At 40.2% G+C, this 16091-nt stretch overlaps 1 protein-coding gene across 1 annotated transcript; it reads right to left on the bottom strand.

Moving 5' to 3' along the window:
• Nucleotides 1-2439: 2439 nt before the first annotated feature.
• SELENOO (selenoprotein O) lies at nucleotides 2440-15349 on the bottom strand. The gene is made up of 10 exons (XM_083575167.1): nucleotides 14726-15349; nucleotides 11687-11890; nucleotides 10853-11033; nucleotides 10362-10492; nucleotides 9372-9652; nucleotides 9039-9189; nucleotides 5178-5363; nucleotides 4594-4750; nucleotides 3468-4304; nucleotides 2440-3404 (listed from the first exon to the last, which is right to left on the bottom strand). Exons 1-9 carry the CDS (start codon nucleotides 15271-15273, stop codon nucleotides 4116-4118), a joined length of 2028 nt encoding a protein of 675 aa, XP_083431293.1. The 5' UTR covers nucleotides 15274-15349; the 3' UTR covers nucleotides 2440-3404; nucleotides 3468-4115.
• Between the last annotated feature and the right edge of the window lie 742 nt (nucleotides 15350-16091).

The following is a 16091-nucleotide window of genomic DNA, read 5'->3' as shown; positions in this document are numbered from 1 at the left end:
GTCCATGGGGTCACGAAGAGTCGGACACGACTAAACGACAACAACAGTGCCAGGTGGGTCTAAGGCAACAGCTAGGAACCAGAAGCCATGAGGCCAGCAAGCCAGTCAGGACCAAGGAGAAGTCATAATTGTAGGGGAAGCTAGGTGGCAAGAGTCAAGGAGCAAGCCTAGACTGAAGTCAGAGGCAGAGGATAAACCTGGAATTGGGGTTAAGGAGCAAGCCAGAGACCTTGCTGCTCAAGCAAAGCTCAGGTAGAACAGGGAGCTCTCTTACAATCCTTCCAATTCAGGTGAATTCAGCAGTGAGCATGAAGGGCAATCCAGGGCCTGACGCTACATTTTAAATGTGGTAAATGCTGCTCACAAACTCCCACATCACATTTAAATTAGCCCTATGGTAAAAACCCCAGATTCACAATACTATATCCACAAGGAAGAATTCTGTCAAGGAAACAGAAGGAGAGTCACAGGGGACATTAACGGCAAGTGAATAAAGAGGGGTAGGACATCTCCATTAATTGCAAGAATTACATGTTTATAAAAAGAATCAGAGGGATGCTGCAACTATCACATCTAGGATCATACAGAAGCGTTAACCTCATTTTGTCTCTGAAATGTTAAGACTGGTCATAAATCATCCAGCAACAACAGAGGCAAATAACAGTCATGACTGCTCTTATAACATTTTAGTTATAAATTTGCTGGTGTGATAAATGAGTGTCTGTGTATGCCTGTCTGGTCACCAATTTGGCACAGACAATGCGAGTTACACTGCGTCAATAACTAAATGGAGAGAGGAGGAAATAAGAGATCAGAGCCTATGTATTTCTCTGCAAACATGTAATCCACTTCCCACTTACCTGGAAGTAAACTAGACTGAACACAATGGGACTTACTTCAGAGTAGGTATGTACAGGATGGTGCTATGAAGTTCCTTCTCCCCAATGCTAAGACTAAGAATGTTTATTAAACAGGAAAAACAACAGACAGCAAATACTCTCCACTATGCATAAAATCCCTCCAGATTCACATTAGCAGAACAAGATTTTTGAACAATCCCCCCCCAAAAAAGAACACACACAACCTTGTTAGTGAAACCTTTGTCTCGGGTCCACGCCCAAGCACACTTGATCACCTTTCCAGTAGGATTTCCAGAAGGGGAAGGCTGTGTTACTTTGCTGCTACAAACCCAACAGAATGTCTAACGGCAACTTAAAGACTAACAAATGCATTATGGCATAAGCTTTTGTGGACCAGAGCCCACTGCAGCAGATGCATTATCCTAAATTAACAGGTAAATTGGCTGGGGTGGGCAGCAGGGGGAGGAGCGGAGAAGGAATTGAGGTTATAGTGAGGTTATAGGCAAACACAAAAAGTGAGGTTATAGGTAAACACAAAAAGTACAGACTGTTACAATTAATGTAATTGTCACAGGCTGTACTTTTTCTGGTTTCCGCTAATCTCATTGTTTACAACCTCCACCTCTCTCCCAAAGCATCTGTATAGACCTGCCAGTTTAGCCTAGCAACATATCTGTACAAAAACAAATGCCTTAAGTAAATCATTAAACTTGGACCCAAACTTAATCAAACTTAGGGTAAACGTACTGGAATTAATAGAGCTGAATAGTTACAACTAACTTAAATCCCATTGATTTCAATGGGTCTACTTAGTGCCAAAATCTGGATCCAAACAGTCTTCCAGGTAGTTCCACAAATCTCTGTTGTTATTTTCCCCCAGTAGATGACAATAGATCTCTTTCTGAAACAAGCAGCCCCTAAGTATGGTACAGATGTGTGCAAAGGAGACCCAAAATGCAATGATTGCTCTTCACACACAATGGCAATATATGGCTAGAACGAAAGGAAATATGGCTAATTGGAAAATACTAAGTTTCTACTTATGTGCCATTTCTGATCAATGTCTCTTTATGAATGATGGGGCGGGACCATTTGTTGAAAGGCAAAAGTACAAATGTGTAAATAATTACTGATATTTTAATGCTGATGTCCGATTGTATTTCATTGCATCTGGGACTGCAGAAGCAAAGGGGAAAGGGCCTCCACGGGTGAAAAGAAAAGAGCCAACTGTTATGCCGGCAAAAATGCCACCAAGGGAAGATCAGCCTGCCCCCAATTGCATATAACACCCATTCATAACTCACCACCTATAGAAATGCTCTCTTCCCATCTTTTCTCTTTTTTCCTGCATGTCATTGTGAGCCTGATTGTCAATGCCTACCATTCTCTCTTTAAAAAAAAGACACAAGCCTTTTTTGGGAGACAATCCTCTGAAAAGTGGGGTGAAATACAGTAAATAAGTAATTAACAAAGATCCAGAAACTTCAGCATTGGATTTTTCAGAAATATCATGACTGTGAGTAGTGAACATTTTAATCATTTCTCGGATTTCTTAGTCTAAAAATAACACGGTACAAACTTTTAATATACGCATGGTCAAAATAATTTATTTTCAATGAACACAGCTCAGGATAATAGATTTCAGATTTTTGCTATTATTTGCAGAATGAGGAAATGTCCACAACATCCTTCAAAAGGTTTAGAGTGCAATACTTAAAAGTATCATAAAAACATTCATGTGGCGTGTTTTTATTGCTAAAACTGCATAAAAAGTAAGTAATTTTGATTGTGGGCAATAGGTATTCCATTCACAACAGCTGACCTGAGCACTGTTTTTTTAATTTAAAACTCTACATAAGACCTTCAGAAGCCACAGTTAAGATCTGCTAACAGCAAGACCAATTAATAATAGCCCTATTCATTCATTTGTGTGTATAGAACTCTAAATTAAAAGCAAGAAAAGTTTAGCAGTTGTTTGCAAAAATTCCTGCGCCTGCCATTTGTCAATAACTCACATCAACGTATTTTTATTTTCCAACTGCTAGTCTACGTTTACATTATAAGGCAGAAAGATCACGATATGTGAGAGGTGCGTTGACACTCCAGTACATTCCTACTAATTTTAAAGGGATACTGACTGTAACGAACAGTCCTTGGGACTACAGTCACAGCCATCAGGATGTATTGGAGCAACACCTCTTTTAACAGACCTCTGAAGAACAGCCATGTTTTCATGCAGCTGTTTCGCTGAAGCTGAAATAAGCTAAAGTTAAAATATAACTCAATTGCCACAAAAGGCAAAATGTGCGAGAATGGAAGACTTTCCATGAGGTAGCAAAGTTGTTTACATAGGAAATAAATAGGTTATCTGAGATGCAAGAGTGAAAGCATACGTCATTTGAAGGCATTGTTCAAATACAAAGCAATTTATACATCATACGTTTTGGCAAAAATTAACCTGTTGACTCATGCTCTCTACTGTCAATGCCGAACACCTACAGGAGGCAGAGGGGAGTCGTTTCCCCACTATTCCAACAATTGGTACTGTCAGCATGAAGCCTCTTTTTGTGGGATTGCATTAACTATTCCTGATCCGGTAACTCAAACTGCACGCAGAGACCCAGAATAGAGTCTTGAACCATATGCTTTAGTATGCCACTATATGTAAATCATTTATACTGAAACTAGTTTTCTTCTTCATTCCATTTTTTTAAATATACACCATCATCTTTTCCCTACGACCCAAAAATAATTTCTCTAAAAACCTGATTTAAACACAAAGGTTCACAATAAATGAACTACGCAATTAAATGAAACATAGCTTAGAATAAGCAATGATGAGCTTAAACCCACTCCCCATTGAGAGATATCCCTGCATAATAATAAAAAACGTTACAAATATATTGCCAGCAAGTACTATTAGTTCATTTTCAGACAAAAATAATTCCAGCATCTGGATTGCTATTTTTGTCTTCACAAACACAGATTTCACTTGGATGTTCACAGATCAGCGCGGAAAAAAGATAGCTGCACTTTGCGATGAATAAAAGATAAAACTTTGGTCTGTCTTTCAGCAGTGTGCATGGACAGTTGTGATGGTCACAAGTTGTAAAATAAATATGGCTCAAGTGAGACTGTGAAGACATCCGACCCATCTGTTTGAGATTTAATAGCACTTCTATACACCTTGCTGAACTCGCCACTCGGGAAGATCACATCCCTTTGTGGAAAATACAAACAAGGCAGTTAGGAAGATCATGTAACACAGAGCTCTGAAGCCCAGAGTGGAGGTTTACTGCTATAGGGAACTCTTCTCCTGGATGCCGAACTACACTCAGCAGTGGCAGCCCCCACTTCTTCTACTTCAGGTTCCTCAGTTGCCTCATTGTAGCATTCCAAGTCTTCTTCATATGGCTTTTCTAGGAGCCTCAAAACTTTCCTTACCTGGAAAAGGAGGAGTACAATTATTACCGCCAAACCTCAACTGTATTTTTATTATTTTTGTCCCCAGGGGAAGCCAAAGTTTGGGGATTCCATATCTGGTGAATACCTCTCAATTTTTTGTTTTGCGACATTTAGCTCAGGCACCCCCCCAAACTCCAGATGTTTTGGGACTACAACTCCCATCATCCCTGACCACTGGTCCTGTTAGCTAGGGATGATGGGAGTTGTAGTCCCAAAAAACATCTGGAGGGCCGAGTTTGGGGATGCTTGATTTAGCAATACTGCTTACCTCCACGAAGTCTCCATTTTCTGCTGCTTCTATAGCATTTTGAGCAATGTAATTTCTCAATATATATTTTGGGTTATTTGAGTTCATAATTTTCACATGCTCAGCATTCCAGTTATCAGAATTGCCAAATTGCTCCATTTCTTTTTCTAGCCGAACTCTGAAAGAACACAGAAAACTTCGCATAATGGGTGAGTTTTAAACAAACTAACAAACACACTGCTTCTGTCACAGTCCTGAGACTCAGGAACATACAACGAAGAATCATTTAAGAGGACAGGTCTAAAAAGGCACTCTGATAGGACAGCCAGAGCACAATGCTGAGAGTTCATCCTGAAAACTTATTTGAGCATTGTATGTTACACAGCCAATACAAACAATTCATTTCAAGAAGACAATTTTAAAGATCTTATTTGGAATATATTCTGATAGCAAATGCTGCAATATGAAAGCCTTAAGGTGCTTCCATGAACTCATAGCCAGATTCTTTACAACAAACATTTATGCACATATGTATTAATAGCATATAGAAATATATAGAAATAGAAATATATTTGCATTTCACAGTACATAACCATTAGTCTCACCTGTAGTTCTGAAGCCAATCTTTCCAGTGTCCTTTATTTCTACTAACCAGTTCAGATGCTGTTAACTGCTGTAGCTTAGAAAATTGCTCTATGCGTTCCAGTTCTTTATTTATGTTAGATTTTGTCCCAATTAAGGCAAAAAGTTGTGGGTTAGACTGGGCTAACATCAGCATCATTGAAAGCTGTCTAGAAAAAAGGGAAGAGGGGAAATGGAAGACTATCAGAAATTAGTTACTATGAGTTATGTGCTAGTTATGCTGAAAAACATAAAATTCCTTAAATTATGAATTATAAGGGTACAGACAAAATATTGACTTCTAAGGGGAATTTTGAAAAAAAATTAGCAGACATGTTTTGCTATACATTTCAGCTGCGCAACTCTGCTGAATGCCAGGGTATATTTCTGTCTTTACAGCCTGAAATCGCTAAACATGCACAAGGGCAGCATGTTTCCACTAAAAATGAAACAGTAAAGCAGTCAACAAAGAGAACAATGCTGGAAATCAATTAAAAGCTAAGTAATAGAAAGAAATAGAAAATGTTTTTTAAAACGTGAACTCCCCCACATATTATCCTTTAACTTTCAGCTCAATGCTATTTTTGATGGCTAGCTTATATGGTTTTCACTGTAGTGCAAATTTAATAATAAGTGAGCTGCTCTCAAATACCAAGACTTATTGACAGCTTGGCTGGGTGAACTATGTATGACAATAACCCTGTGAAAGGTATTGGGCCAACACACCCAAGTCTTCAGGGATATTGATGCTTGTAAGGAACCAGGTGATACGTTGGGTATTAGTTCTGGAAAACAGGTGGTATTAGGCAAATGGTATGCCAGAGGTGTGAGGGTGAACAAGTACACATTCCAAAATACGCTGACAGTAATGTTCTAGTTGTGGAACTTCATTTAACTTGATGATTAAAGACGAAAAGTTGCACTATGTATTGCTTTGTGCTGTATTGTCTGCTGTATTGAATTTGTATGTAGTCATTTTACTGCATTTTTAAATTTAAAAAAACAACACAGATTAAAGGCTAAAATAGTTGCATGTGGTGATGTGAACAGTTTAATCTCACATCTAGCTAGTGATCCAGACCTAAAGGACAATATATTCTTTCATAATGGACAATATCTTTTTAATTTTTCTGTTACGCTGGGCATATATGAACAAGCACAAGGAGGGACTTAACGTCTCGATTCTTTCCAAGCAATGCCACCCTTCTTTTTATCATATTACTTATGCATCATTTTTTATTACTTATTATTTTATCATATTACTTATGCATGCTGGGGAACCATACACCTGTGACATTTGCCAGGTACTGGATGAAATTAAAGAGGACTTCAGAAAGGGTAATTTTCTTATCAAGAAGTCTCAGTGTACGTTGGATCCTGACAGTCAAATATGGTTGAAATGCTGTTGGCAAAACAGCAAGTATCACTGGCATCACCACAAACTATGAGAAGGTGGGACCTACAGCAAAGAGTCTCCGATTTCACTCCAGCTACTCCGCAGGACAAATGGAAACAAGCTTTTAGTCATGTTAGTTGTTCTGAACTCACTTCTGCGTACTAAGATCTTAAGACAACAACCATTAAAAGTGTTTGTCAAAACAAGGCTTTGCAAAAAGAATGAATGACGATAGCATCAGGTTCTGTGACACAATGGCGAACAATGCCTTGACATTCAGATCATTGCAGTTAAAAGGACAGTAATATTCTTAACTGGGTAACAGGTGGAACTCAGTGATGCAACACACCATTGTCCTAGTAAAAATAAACAGAATTCAGAACACAAAGCCTAACACCAGACACACCAATTTGAAATGTTGATTGTCCCTTATTTCTACTTGGCACTAACGCAACCTTAATTAATGGTGGACAGGCACCAATACAATGCAACACAGAAGCAACAATGAAGCAGTAGCAACCTTTGGAGACTTGCTAGATGCATAAATATCAGACTGAACAACAACACGTGCAGAGTGCCTTTAGAGTACTTCATGGGAAGGCTGTTTCCAGGAGCACAGCTGCTGCAGGAGAGCAACATCATGTGAGGGGGTTTCTAGGACTATGGTGAAACTGTGAAGCTCCCTTGTTATTTTTGCTACTGGATGCTGCTGTTATGTTGTTTATATAATCTTGTATTTTTTATATATATAGTACTGAAATGTGTTATTTTTGTATGTTATTATGTTTTCGTTTTGTTATATTCTGATGAAATTGTTGCCATGTTTTGCTATGTTTTTATGAAATTGTATTTGCAGTGTTTGTTTGAAATGCATCCCTGTTTCTTTGTTGGAAGCTGCTTTGATCACCATCTTTTTTGGGGGGGGGGTAGAAAAGCAGTATACAAATATAATGAATGAAAAAAACGAAAAATTCTTCACTTTTCTGAAGAGTGGTGAAAAACATCTCTCTCATTACTGGCAAAATATAAAGACATTAAAAAATGCAGCTAATAAAGCAGGTTTTGTCAGATTACAACTTTGACTTAATTGTTTAGGAATTGGTGGCTTCTCTATGTTGAGTCAGCCTATTTGGAAAAAGAATCGGAGAAACTCATGGAAATGCATGAAGATGACAACACCAGAATTGCCCACCACTATCTAAACAATAAATCACCATGCACTATTGCAGGCATGTCCAAAGTCTGTCTCAGGGGCCTAATACGGCCCGCTGGTCGATTTAATCTGGCCCCCGTGGCACTATATGTCCGGGGGGGGGGGGGAAATCCTTAAAAAAGCTCAACAATTTCAGCCGGTCCTCAAGCATATTCACTTCATCAAATCTGGCCCTCTTTGAAAAAAGTTTGGGCACCCCTGCACTATTGGAACTCCTCATAATACCAATGTCATGATATCGTTCGTAGAAAACAGTGAAATACCTTGCCTGTATATGAATTAGGAAAGGCTTAAAGACTCCTACTGGTGTGAAGCTGGCTTGAGAAATCATGCACCAAACAATAGTATTTTATAACAAAGTATAGGATTCATGTGCAATTTGGATAATGTTGTATGAGCATTGAAAACCCAGCCTAGAAACATAGTGAGTGCACCATAATCGGGAGTGAACACATCCCATGGTACAAACAACATGGACTTCAGAGATTTTGTTTCAATAGATCTGTCTCCTAGTACAAACTTGCTACTGCTAAATTGTTTCATAGTAACAATATCACGAACAGCTTTGTTCATGCAGATTGTATGTACTGAACACTTTAAAACTATTGATAGGTTCCTATATTCTGTTTGTAAAGTAAGTTTTTAAAAATCTAATTATACATGGAATGTTTTGCATGCCACATAAACTTCCATATGTGCATATTACTAAAGCAACCATTATTTATGTTAGTTCTTGACAGCAGGACCATGAGCAAAACCCATCATGAGAGCAGGGAAAGAGAAACCATTTCTCTTAAACTCCAAATGTAAAAAGTTGCCTGTGTCTGAAAACAGGAAAATGAACAATGAAATATGCAACAGATTGACAGGAACTACATGAGTGCTTGGTATTGTATTGCTGTATTTTATACTATTATTTAATGTTATGGAAATATTCATTAAAAAAGAAAACAGGAACATGACAAAAGCTAAATTAGTGGCCATTTTAGATCCAAATATTGCAGCTACACATCAGTGCTATATTCCTAGATCTCAAATGTAATATAATAGGATGATACCCAACAAATACAATCAAGTTCCAGCATTTAATTGGCTGCAGTCTGATTCTCAAAAGCATTCTTTCATCCTGTTGTTTTTTAGTTTTTAGAATGAAGTACACTATGGCATAGAACTAAACATACCCAAAACATATTAAAAACACACAGGAACTTTGCACAATATCACAGCTCAGTATACCTGGGGTCCATTTGAGGCTTGTATGCAACTTTCAGTTCTTCCAAGGATGCACACTGCTTTGAAATCTTATCTAAGAACTCTTCCAGGTTTAAAGGATCAGAATCTGCTGGGAAAGAGCTCAGCAAGCGGAAAGTATTTGTAAAATCTGCACCTACGAAACAGATTTAATGGGAACTTTATTTAGCTGTTTCTATAATTCAGTTCAAACTGTTTTATCATGTATTGGCATTATGTCTTTAATTTCAGAGTATTAATGTAGATGATTTGAATTGTTATATGCGGAACATCACATGAATTTGTTATTTTAAATATTAATATACAATGCACACTAACCTGTGACCCGCATAGTTTCCAATAAATCAGAAACCAATTTATTATCATCATCCAACTGGAGCTGAATTAATCCTAGCTTTTTTCTCATTGTTTGCAAATAATGCCTCTCAAATTCTGCTTCATATTCTTCTTCCAGGATGGGTATACTGATTTCCAATGGAAGCTCTGGGACTAAGGCTTCAGCAAGCTTGCCTAGGTTCCACTTACAAATCTCTGGTTGCTTATTATAAGCATAGCGCCCTGCGTTATCAGAACCATTGCAAATATGTTCAGGATCGTATCTGCAAAACAGTAGCATTTGGTTTAATATTTAGTTTATATGAATGAAAAGTAATATTGCAGTAACTAGATAATGTACAAATACAATGCAGACTGTTTCCTCCTCCCCTTGTAGTCTCCCACAGCATTTCCCAAAGGGTTCCCCCTCAGCCCGCTAGAGCAGTTTTTTGGGGGGAGAGAGGGGGTTGTGGCAAGCCTCAGGGGGACAGGCAATTGCTGAAAAGAGCCTCAATCCCCATTTTGCTGGTGGGAAGCTCTGCTAAATCAAACAGCCTTTTGTCAGTGCACACCAATTGGATACAACTCTACATCTTTAAGAATTATTGTGTATCACCGTGTCAAACAAATACTTTGTTTCCCTCTTCCCTAGTTTAATCTTACTCAAGTTACTTAGTAAATTACTGAACAGGGATAAACTACAAGGTAGCCAATATAAACCTTCAACAGCTATAGATCTAACAAGGGTGATCACACTGTTGCTGCAATATACAGCAAAATTATCCTGGATTAATTCCATTAACACTAACAAGTATGAGTGAGTACAAGGGTTTTGCCAGTTCATCTGAAAACATATTACCATACATTTAAATTTCTTCCACAGTTCACTAGAAATAATTTTTCAAAAATGAAAGCAATAAAAAGAGATCCTGGTGCCATTTGATCCAGTCAATATAACAAATCTATGTTTTGAAGTTACTGAGATACACTGACCTGTCCATAAATCCAAAGGGTCCATAGTCAATTGTAAGTCCAATAATACTCATATTATCCGTATTGAGCACACCATGACAAAATCCAACACACTGCCATTCGGCAACCATCCTTGCTGTCCGCCTTGTTACCTTAAAAATACAATCTGATTTTCAGTCACTTTTCATCTATGAACTTTATGCTTGCATACACACTGCATATTAAATAGAGTAATATTTTAAAAATAGGCAGTTGCAAATGTGTGTTGAACATTTTCCATCCATGTATGCCATTCTCCACAGATCCTTAAGGGTTCCTATGGAGAATAAAAGACTAATATTTGCTAACCCTATGTGAATGAAAATTGTCTTGTCTATGTTAATAGGATGTTAATGAGTATCAAAGGGTGAAAAATCAGCCCACTGCAGACCATATAATTTGGAAAAGATTAGCATTCCAAGGAGTGGAATGCAAACATATTTTTTATAAAAATAGTAAGAATTAATTATTACCTCCCGAAAGAAAGCAGCATTCCTCTGGACATTATTGTCTGAGTGTGCTTGTAGAATCTCTGGGTAGAAAGTGCTGATTACATAATCAAGCATTTGTATTCGAATATCATTTCTATCAACACTGGGGCCTTTACGTCCTGTATATTCATCGGTAGCTTTAAAAATTTCAAATGATCCGAACCTAAATAAAAGGATTGTCAATTATTGAGCTATATCACCAGGATATAAATATATTTCATTGAGGGTACCCCCCGTATAGTTTATTTATATATATTTTAAAATAACAAAAAGTAAATAAATTGCTATTTAGTTCCATGTACTGCAACAACAGGAAATGCTATGGTATAGTTTTATTAGAGAAACAGAATATTTAATTAGTAAGCCCCAATTCTGAAAGATGTGCTTTATAAGTATTTTGAAACCTCATAGCTTTCTTGGTTTTTAGAGACAAGGGACAGAATTGTGTTTCAAGGATGGAATTGCCATTGCAGGGGGCTGAACTAAATGACCCTTGGGATCCCTTTCAATTTATTTCTACAATTCTATGAGATATGGAGCTCACCTCTGCCCCAAACAAGCACTTGGCGAACGACTTCTTAATTTTTTTTACATAATACTAGGGCTGCAATTGCAACTCGGTATTGGGCACCAAATCACTTGTCGAAGGCCAATATTTTAGTCTTCAGAGCCAAATATTAGTAATCAATATCTACGATTTTAGTAGGCAAAAGTCACAGGTACCTGAAATGTCTGTATTATAGACAGTTTATCTATAACACATCCAAACTGTATATAATACCTGTTTTAATATACAACCCAAAGCAGAATATTTACCTAATAAACGTGGGTGCTATTCTCAGGACAATTGTGCACCTTTCTTTTTTTGGATTTCCATCGTAAAAAATGTCCCGAATAACTTCTGAATCAGATGTTACACACGTTCCAGCTCTGGTTGTAGGTATTCCTAGGTGAAACATTGCTTCGCTGCACAAAAATTCTCTTATGCTTGATCGCAGAACTTTACGACCATCTGCTTGTCTGAAATTAAATTAATAAAATACTAGAATAAGTTTTTTTTAAAAAAATAATCTCTAAAATATTTTAAAAGCATAATTAACAGATGAGAATGGTCAAATTCACTCAGTATCAACAATTAGGCATTTAGACAGCATTTTATTTCAGAAGAAAGAAGTATACTTGCTCTGTAGTAAAAAACGAAGCAGGGATTAAGCTACTTCTGCTCACTTTATAGCTCAATTCTAGACATGTCTACTCAAAAGTCCCAATTACTTACTCTCAGTGAAGTGTGTTAGTGCACGGTTTCCCAAACCTGGTCTCCAGCTGTTTTTGGACTACAACTCCCATCATCCCTAACCAGTGGTCAGGGATGAAGGGAATTGTAGTCCCAAAACAGTTGGAGATCCAAGTTTGGGAAACCCTGCCTTAGTGTGTCTGCACATACCAAGTCATGTTATCATCTCAATACAGATGTTTTATGAGAGCTCAAGTAAGCCCTCAGGGGATCACACCTAAAGCCAAAATCACATACTGTGTAGCCAAAACACATTGGGTACAATGGCTAGAGAGATTGCCAGTCTTTCCCAAAACCCGTCCCGCTTTTTTAAACATTTTTTTTTTTTGCAATGCGCATAAAGCTTAAGGTTACCAGATGTCCCCATTTCCCAGGGACAGTCTCTGGATTTACAAATCTTCCCCCATACAAAATCCATTGAAGTTGAAAAGTATCCGCGGATTCATTGAAAAACATCTGGTAACCTTAATAAAGCTGAATGTTTAACTACCTGACATTCAGAAGACATCTTAAGGCAGCCCTGTTCAGGGAAGTTTTTAATCTGTGATTTTTTAGTGTATTTTTTGTTTCTATGGAAGCCGCCCAGAGTGGCTGGGAAACCCAGCTAGATGGGCGGGGTACAAATAATAAATTATTATTATTATTATAATGTGCACAAGTTAAATGTGTGTATGCTGCAGACTAACTGTACTATATTTAGGGGAAACTTTTCACATATTCTTCTGCAGGCTGCTAAATGATGCAGCACCAAAGTGGATATACATGAAGCAGCCTTTAGCAACTGGAGCGGGGGCATGAATTCTGCTCATACTTTGTTATTCATGGTATGCTATGCATCCTTGACAATAGCTAACTAATAGCGCAGTTAGTAGAGCATGAGAATCTTAATCTCAAGGTCATGTTGGGCAAAAGATTCCTGCATTGCAGGGGGTGGACTAGATGATCCTCGGGATCTCGTCCTACTCCTACAATTCTGTGATTTTAATAAAGACGAGATATGGATCTAAACCTTGATTCAAGTTGTCAAGGAAGGGAGAAAACAAAAGGCTGCATGAGCCAGTGACATGGGCGTAGGCAGGATTTACGTTAGGAGCAGCAGGTAGCAAGCATTTATGTTAGGTGCCATCATCCCATCTGGCTCTGTCTAGCAGATCTGGAATGAAACTTCTCGACAAGAAGTTCGTTTTAAACTACTTTCTTTTAACCACATGTGCTCAGAAAAACCTGTCGAAAACCTTTCTACATTTTTTACTTTTGAGTAGTATTATTTATTTATCATTTTATTTTAGCTGCATGAAATTCTGGAACCAACGCTGTAATCTCTCGCTTCCAGGAGTAGCCTGGACAATTCTGCATTAGAATATTTTTATTTATTTACTTGATTTGGGGGGGTGGGCTGCCCCCACCTCCATGGACATTAACAGGCCCGACCCAATACACATTGACTCAAGCCAGACTAAACCAAACGGGTTTTGTTTTTATTTAAATCACACTGCCCAACACAAAGGCCTGCAGACTGTATGGTGTGCAATGGCCTTCTCAGGGCCACATTTAGGTTTGATGAGGCCCTAAGCTACTGAAGGTAGTGGGGTCCTTTATATGTCCAGCTGTCCATTGCCAACAACAAATTGTCGCTGTTTTTGTGTGTTGAATATATGCTATAACCTAACAGGTATCTAAAGGGACGCGGGTGGCTCGCTGTTTTTGTGTGTTGAATATATGCTATAACCTAACAGGTATCTAAAGGGACGCGGGTGGCGCTGTGGGTTAAACCACAGACCCGCGACGGGGTGAGCTCCTGTTGTGCGGTCCCTGCTCCTGCCAACCTAGCAGTTCGAAAGCACGTCAAAGTGCAAGTACATAAATAGGTACCACTCTGGTGGGAAGGTAAACGGAGTTTCCGTGTGCTGCTCTGGTTCGCCAGAAACGGCTTAGTCATGATGGCCACATGACCCGGAAGCTGTACGCCGGCTTCCTCGGCCAATAAAGCAAGATGAGCGTCGCAACCGCAGAGTCGGTCACGACTGGACCTAATCGTCAGGGGTCCCTTTACCTTTACCAGGTATCTAAAGCCATTTGCACATAACAAAATATGTATTTTATCAAAGTAATGGTTGAACTGAAATACAATTTTGAAGTATATTAATTGTGAAATACTTTTAATTTTTTTGGCCCCCCCCCCAAGAGAGTGGGGCCCTAAGCTATAGCTTGTTTAGCTTACAGTGGTACCTCGGCTTAAGTACTTAATTCGTTCCAGAGGTCCGTTCTTAACCTGAAACTGTTCTTAACCTGAAGCACCACTTTAGCTAATGGGGCTTCCTGCTGCCGCCGCGCCGCCGGAGCACAATTTCTGTTCTCATCCTGAAGCAAAGTTCTTAACCTGAAGCACTATTTCTGGGTTAGCGGAGTCTGTAACGTGAAGCATATGTAACCTGAAGCGTATGTAACCCGAGGTACCACTGTATACGTAAATCCGGCCCTTGCTGGATTAAGAGAAGGGAGCCGGTCTCTGCCACTCCCCTCTCCCGAAAACAACGCGTGTGTCGTTCGGCGCGGTTTACCGGGAGAAAGGGGTGAGGCCGGCTCCCTTGAGCTGGATCTCCCAGCGCTCGCCGCGCAGGTTCAGCACCTCGCCCAGGTAGACGGCCGCGCCGTCGCCCAGCTGCCCGGCGAAGCTGCCGAACTGGTGGCCGCAGTAGCAGTGGGCGGCGGGCTCCGCGCCGGGAGGCAGCCGGTTCCCGCTGAAGTAGAGCGCCGCCTCGGCTTCCTCGTCGCCCGCGCGAGGCTCCTTCAGGCCCAGCAGCTCCAGCGCCGGCGCGGACGCGGCTACCAGGCGAGGCCCGCGCACCGGGGTAGGCCGCACCCGCGAGAAGCAGGCGCCCGACACGGGCCGCGGCACGTTCTCCTCGCTCGGGTCCAGAGGCAGAGCCCGCAGCGCCCGGTTGTCGAAGCGAAGCGCCCCCAGCCACAGACCAGCCTCGGCGGCCGGGCCTGAGGGAGAAGCAGCAGCAGCAGCCGCGGCCTCCATGCTGCCGAAAGGGCGAGGAACAGGCACCGGCAACAAACGGCTGAGGCGCCGGCTGCTACTACGCAGCAGCGCCGTTGCCATTCGCTTTTCTCCGGCCTTTTCGGCCACCGTCGATCCCGCCCATAACCGCCTTCCGAGTCCCGCCCATAACCGCCCACCCTCTATCTAGCCTATCCCAGCTCGCCCCTGGGCGCGAGCCTCCTTATTTTCACCCAATCAGGGAGGGGGCTCCAAGGAACTGGCCAATGGGACGAGGGAGAGAGATATTAATTTCGCCTCCGCTTGGGAGCGACGCGGTCGCGCTGGCGCAGCTGCCTCAGCACCGCGTGGGGGGGGGATCACTCTGCTAATATCGGCCCATAATATCCTGTGGCTTATGATAGGTCTGCCAGTCCCTGTAAATTTAAATTTCATAGAATTGGGAGGGACCCCTAGGGTCACGTAGTCCAAACCCACTGCAATGCAGATATCTCCGCTGAAGCATTTATTAATTTATTTAAATTTCTATACCACTTTATATTTTTAAGAAAAACCTCAAAGCGGTTTACAGCACATTAAATCAATAAAACAATACGAAGAAAGTCAAATGTAGAGTATACAGTCAAAGCAACAGTCAAATATAGAGTATACAGTCAAAGCAACGTAACAGAAAACTAAAATATTCTCTTAAAAGATTTCAAAATAAAACATTACAAAGGAGGTCAGCTACAGACATCCATGACAGATGGCCGTCCAACTTCTGCTTAAAAACCTCCGAGGAATGAGAGTCCACAACCTCTCATTCCACTGTCGAAGCAGTGTTCTGTGTTCTTACCGTCAGAAAGTTCTTCCTGATGTTTAGTCTGAATCTTCTTTCTTGTAACTTGAAGCCATTGGCTGGAGTCCTACCCTCCAGAGCA

The sequence above is a fragment of the Podarcis filfolensis genome, assembly GCF_964270895.1.
Source record: "Podarcis filfolensis genome assembly, chromosome: 10".
Classification (NCBI taxonomy): domain Eukaryota; kingdom Metazoa; phylum Chordata; class Lepidosauria; order Squamata; family Lacertidae; genus Podarcis; species Podarcis filfolensis.
Note: the sequence above shows the minus strand (reverse complement) of the source record. Positions and strands in the feature narration are given on the sequence as shown.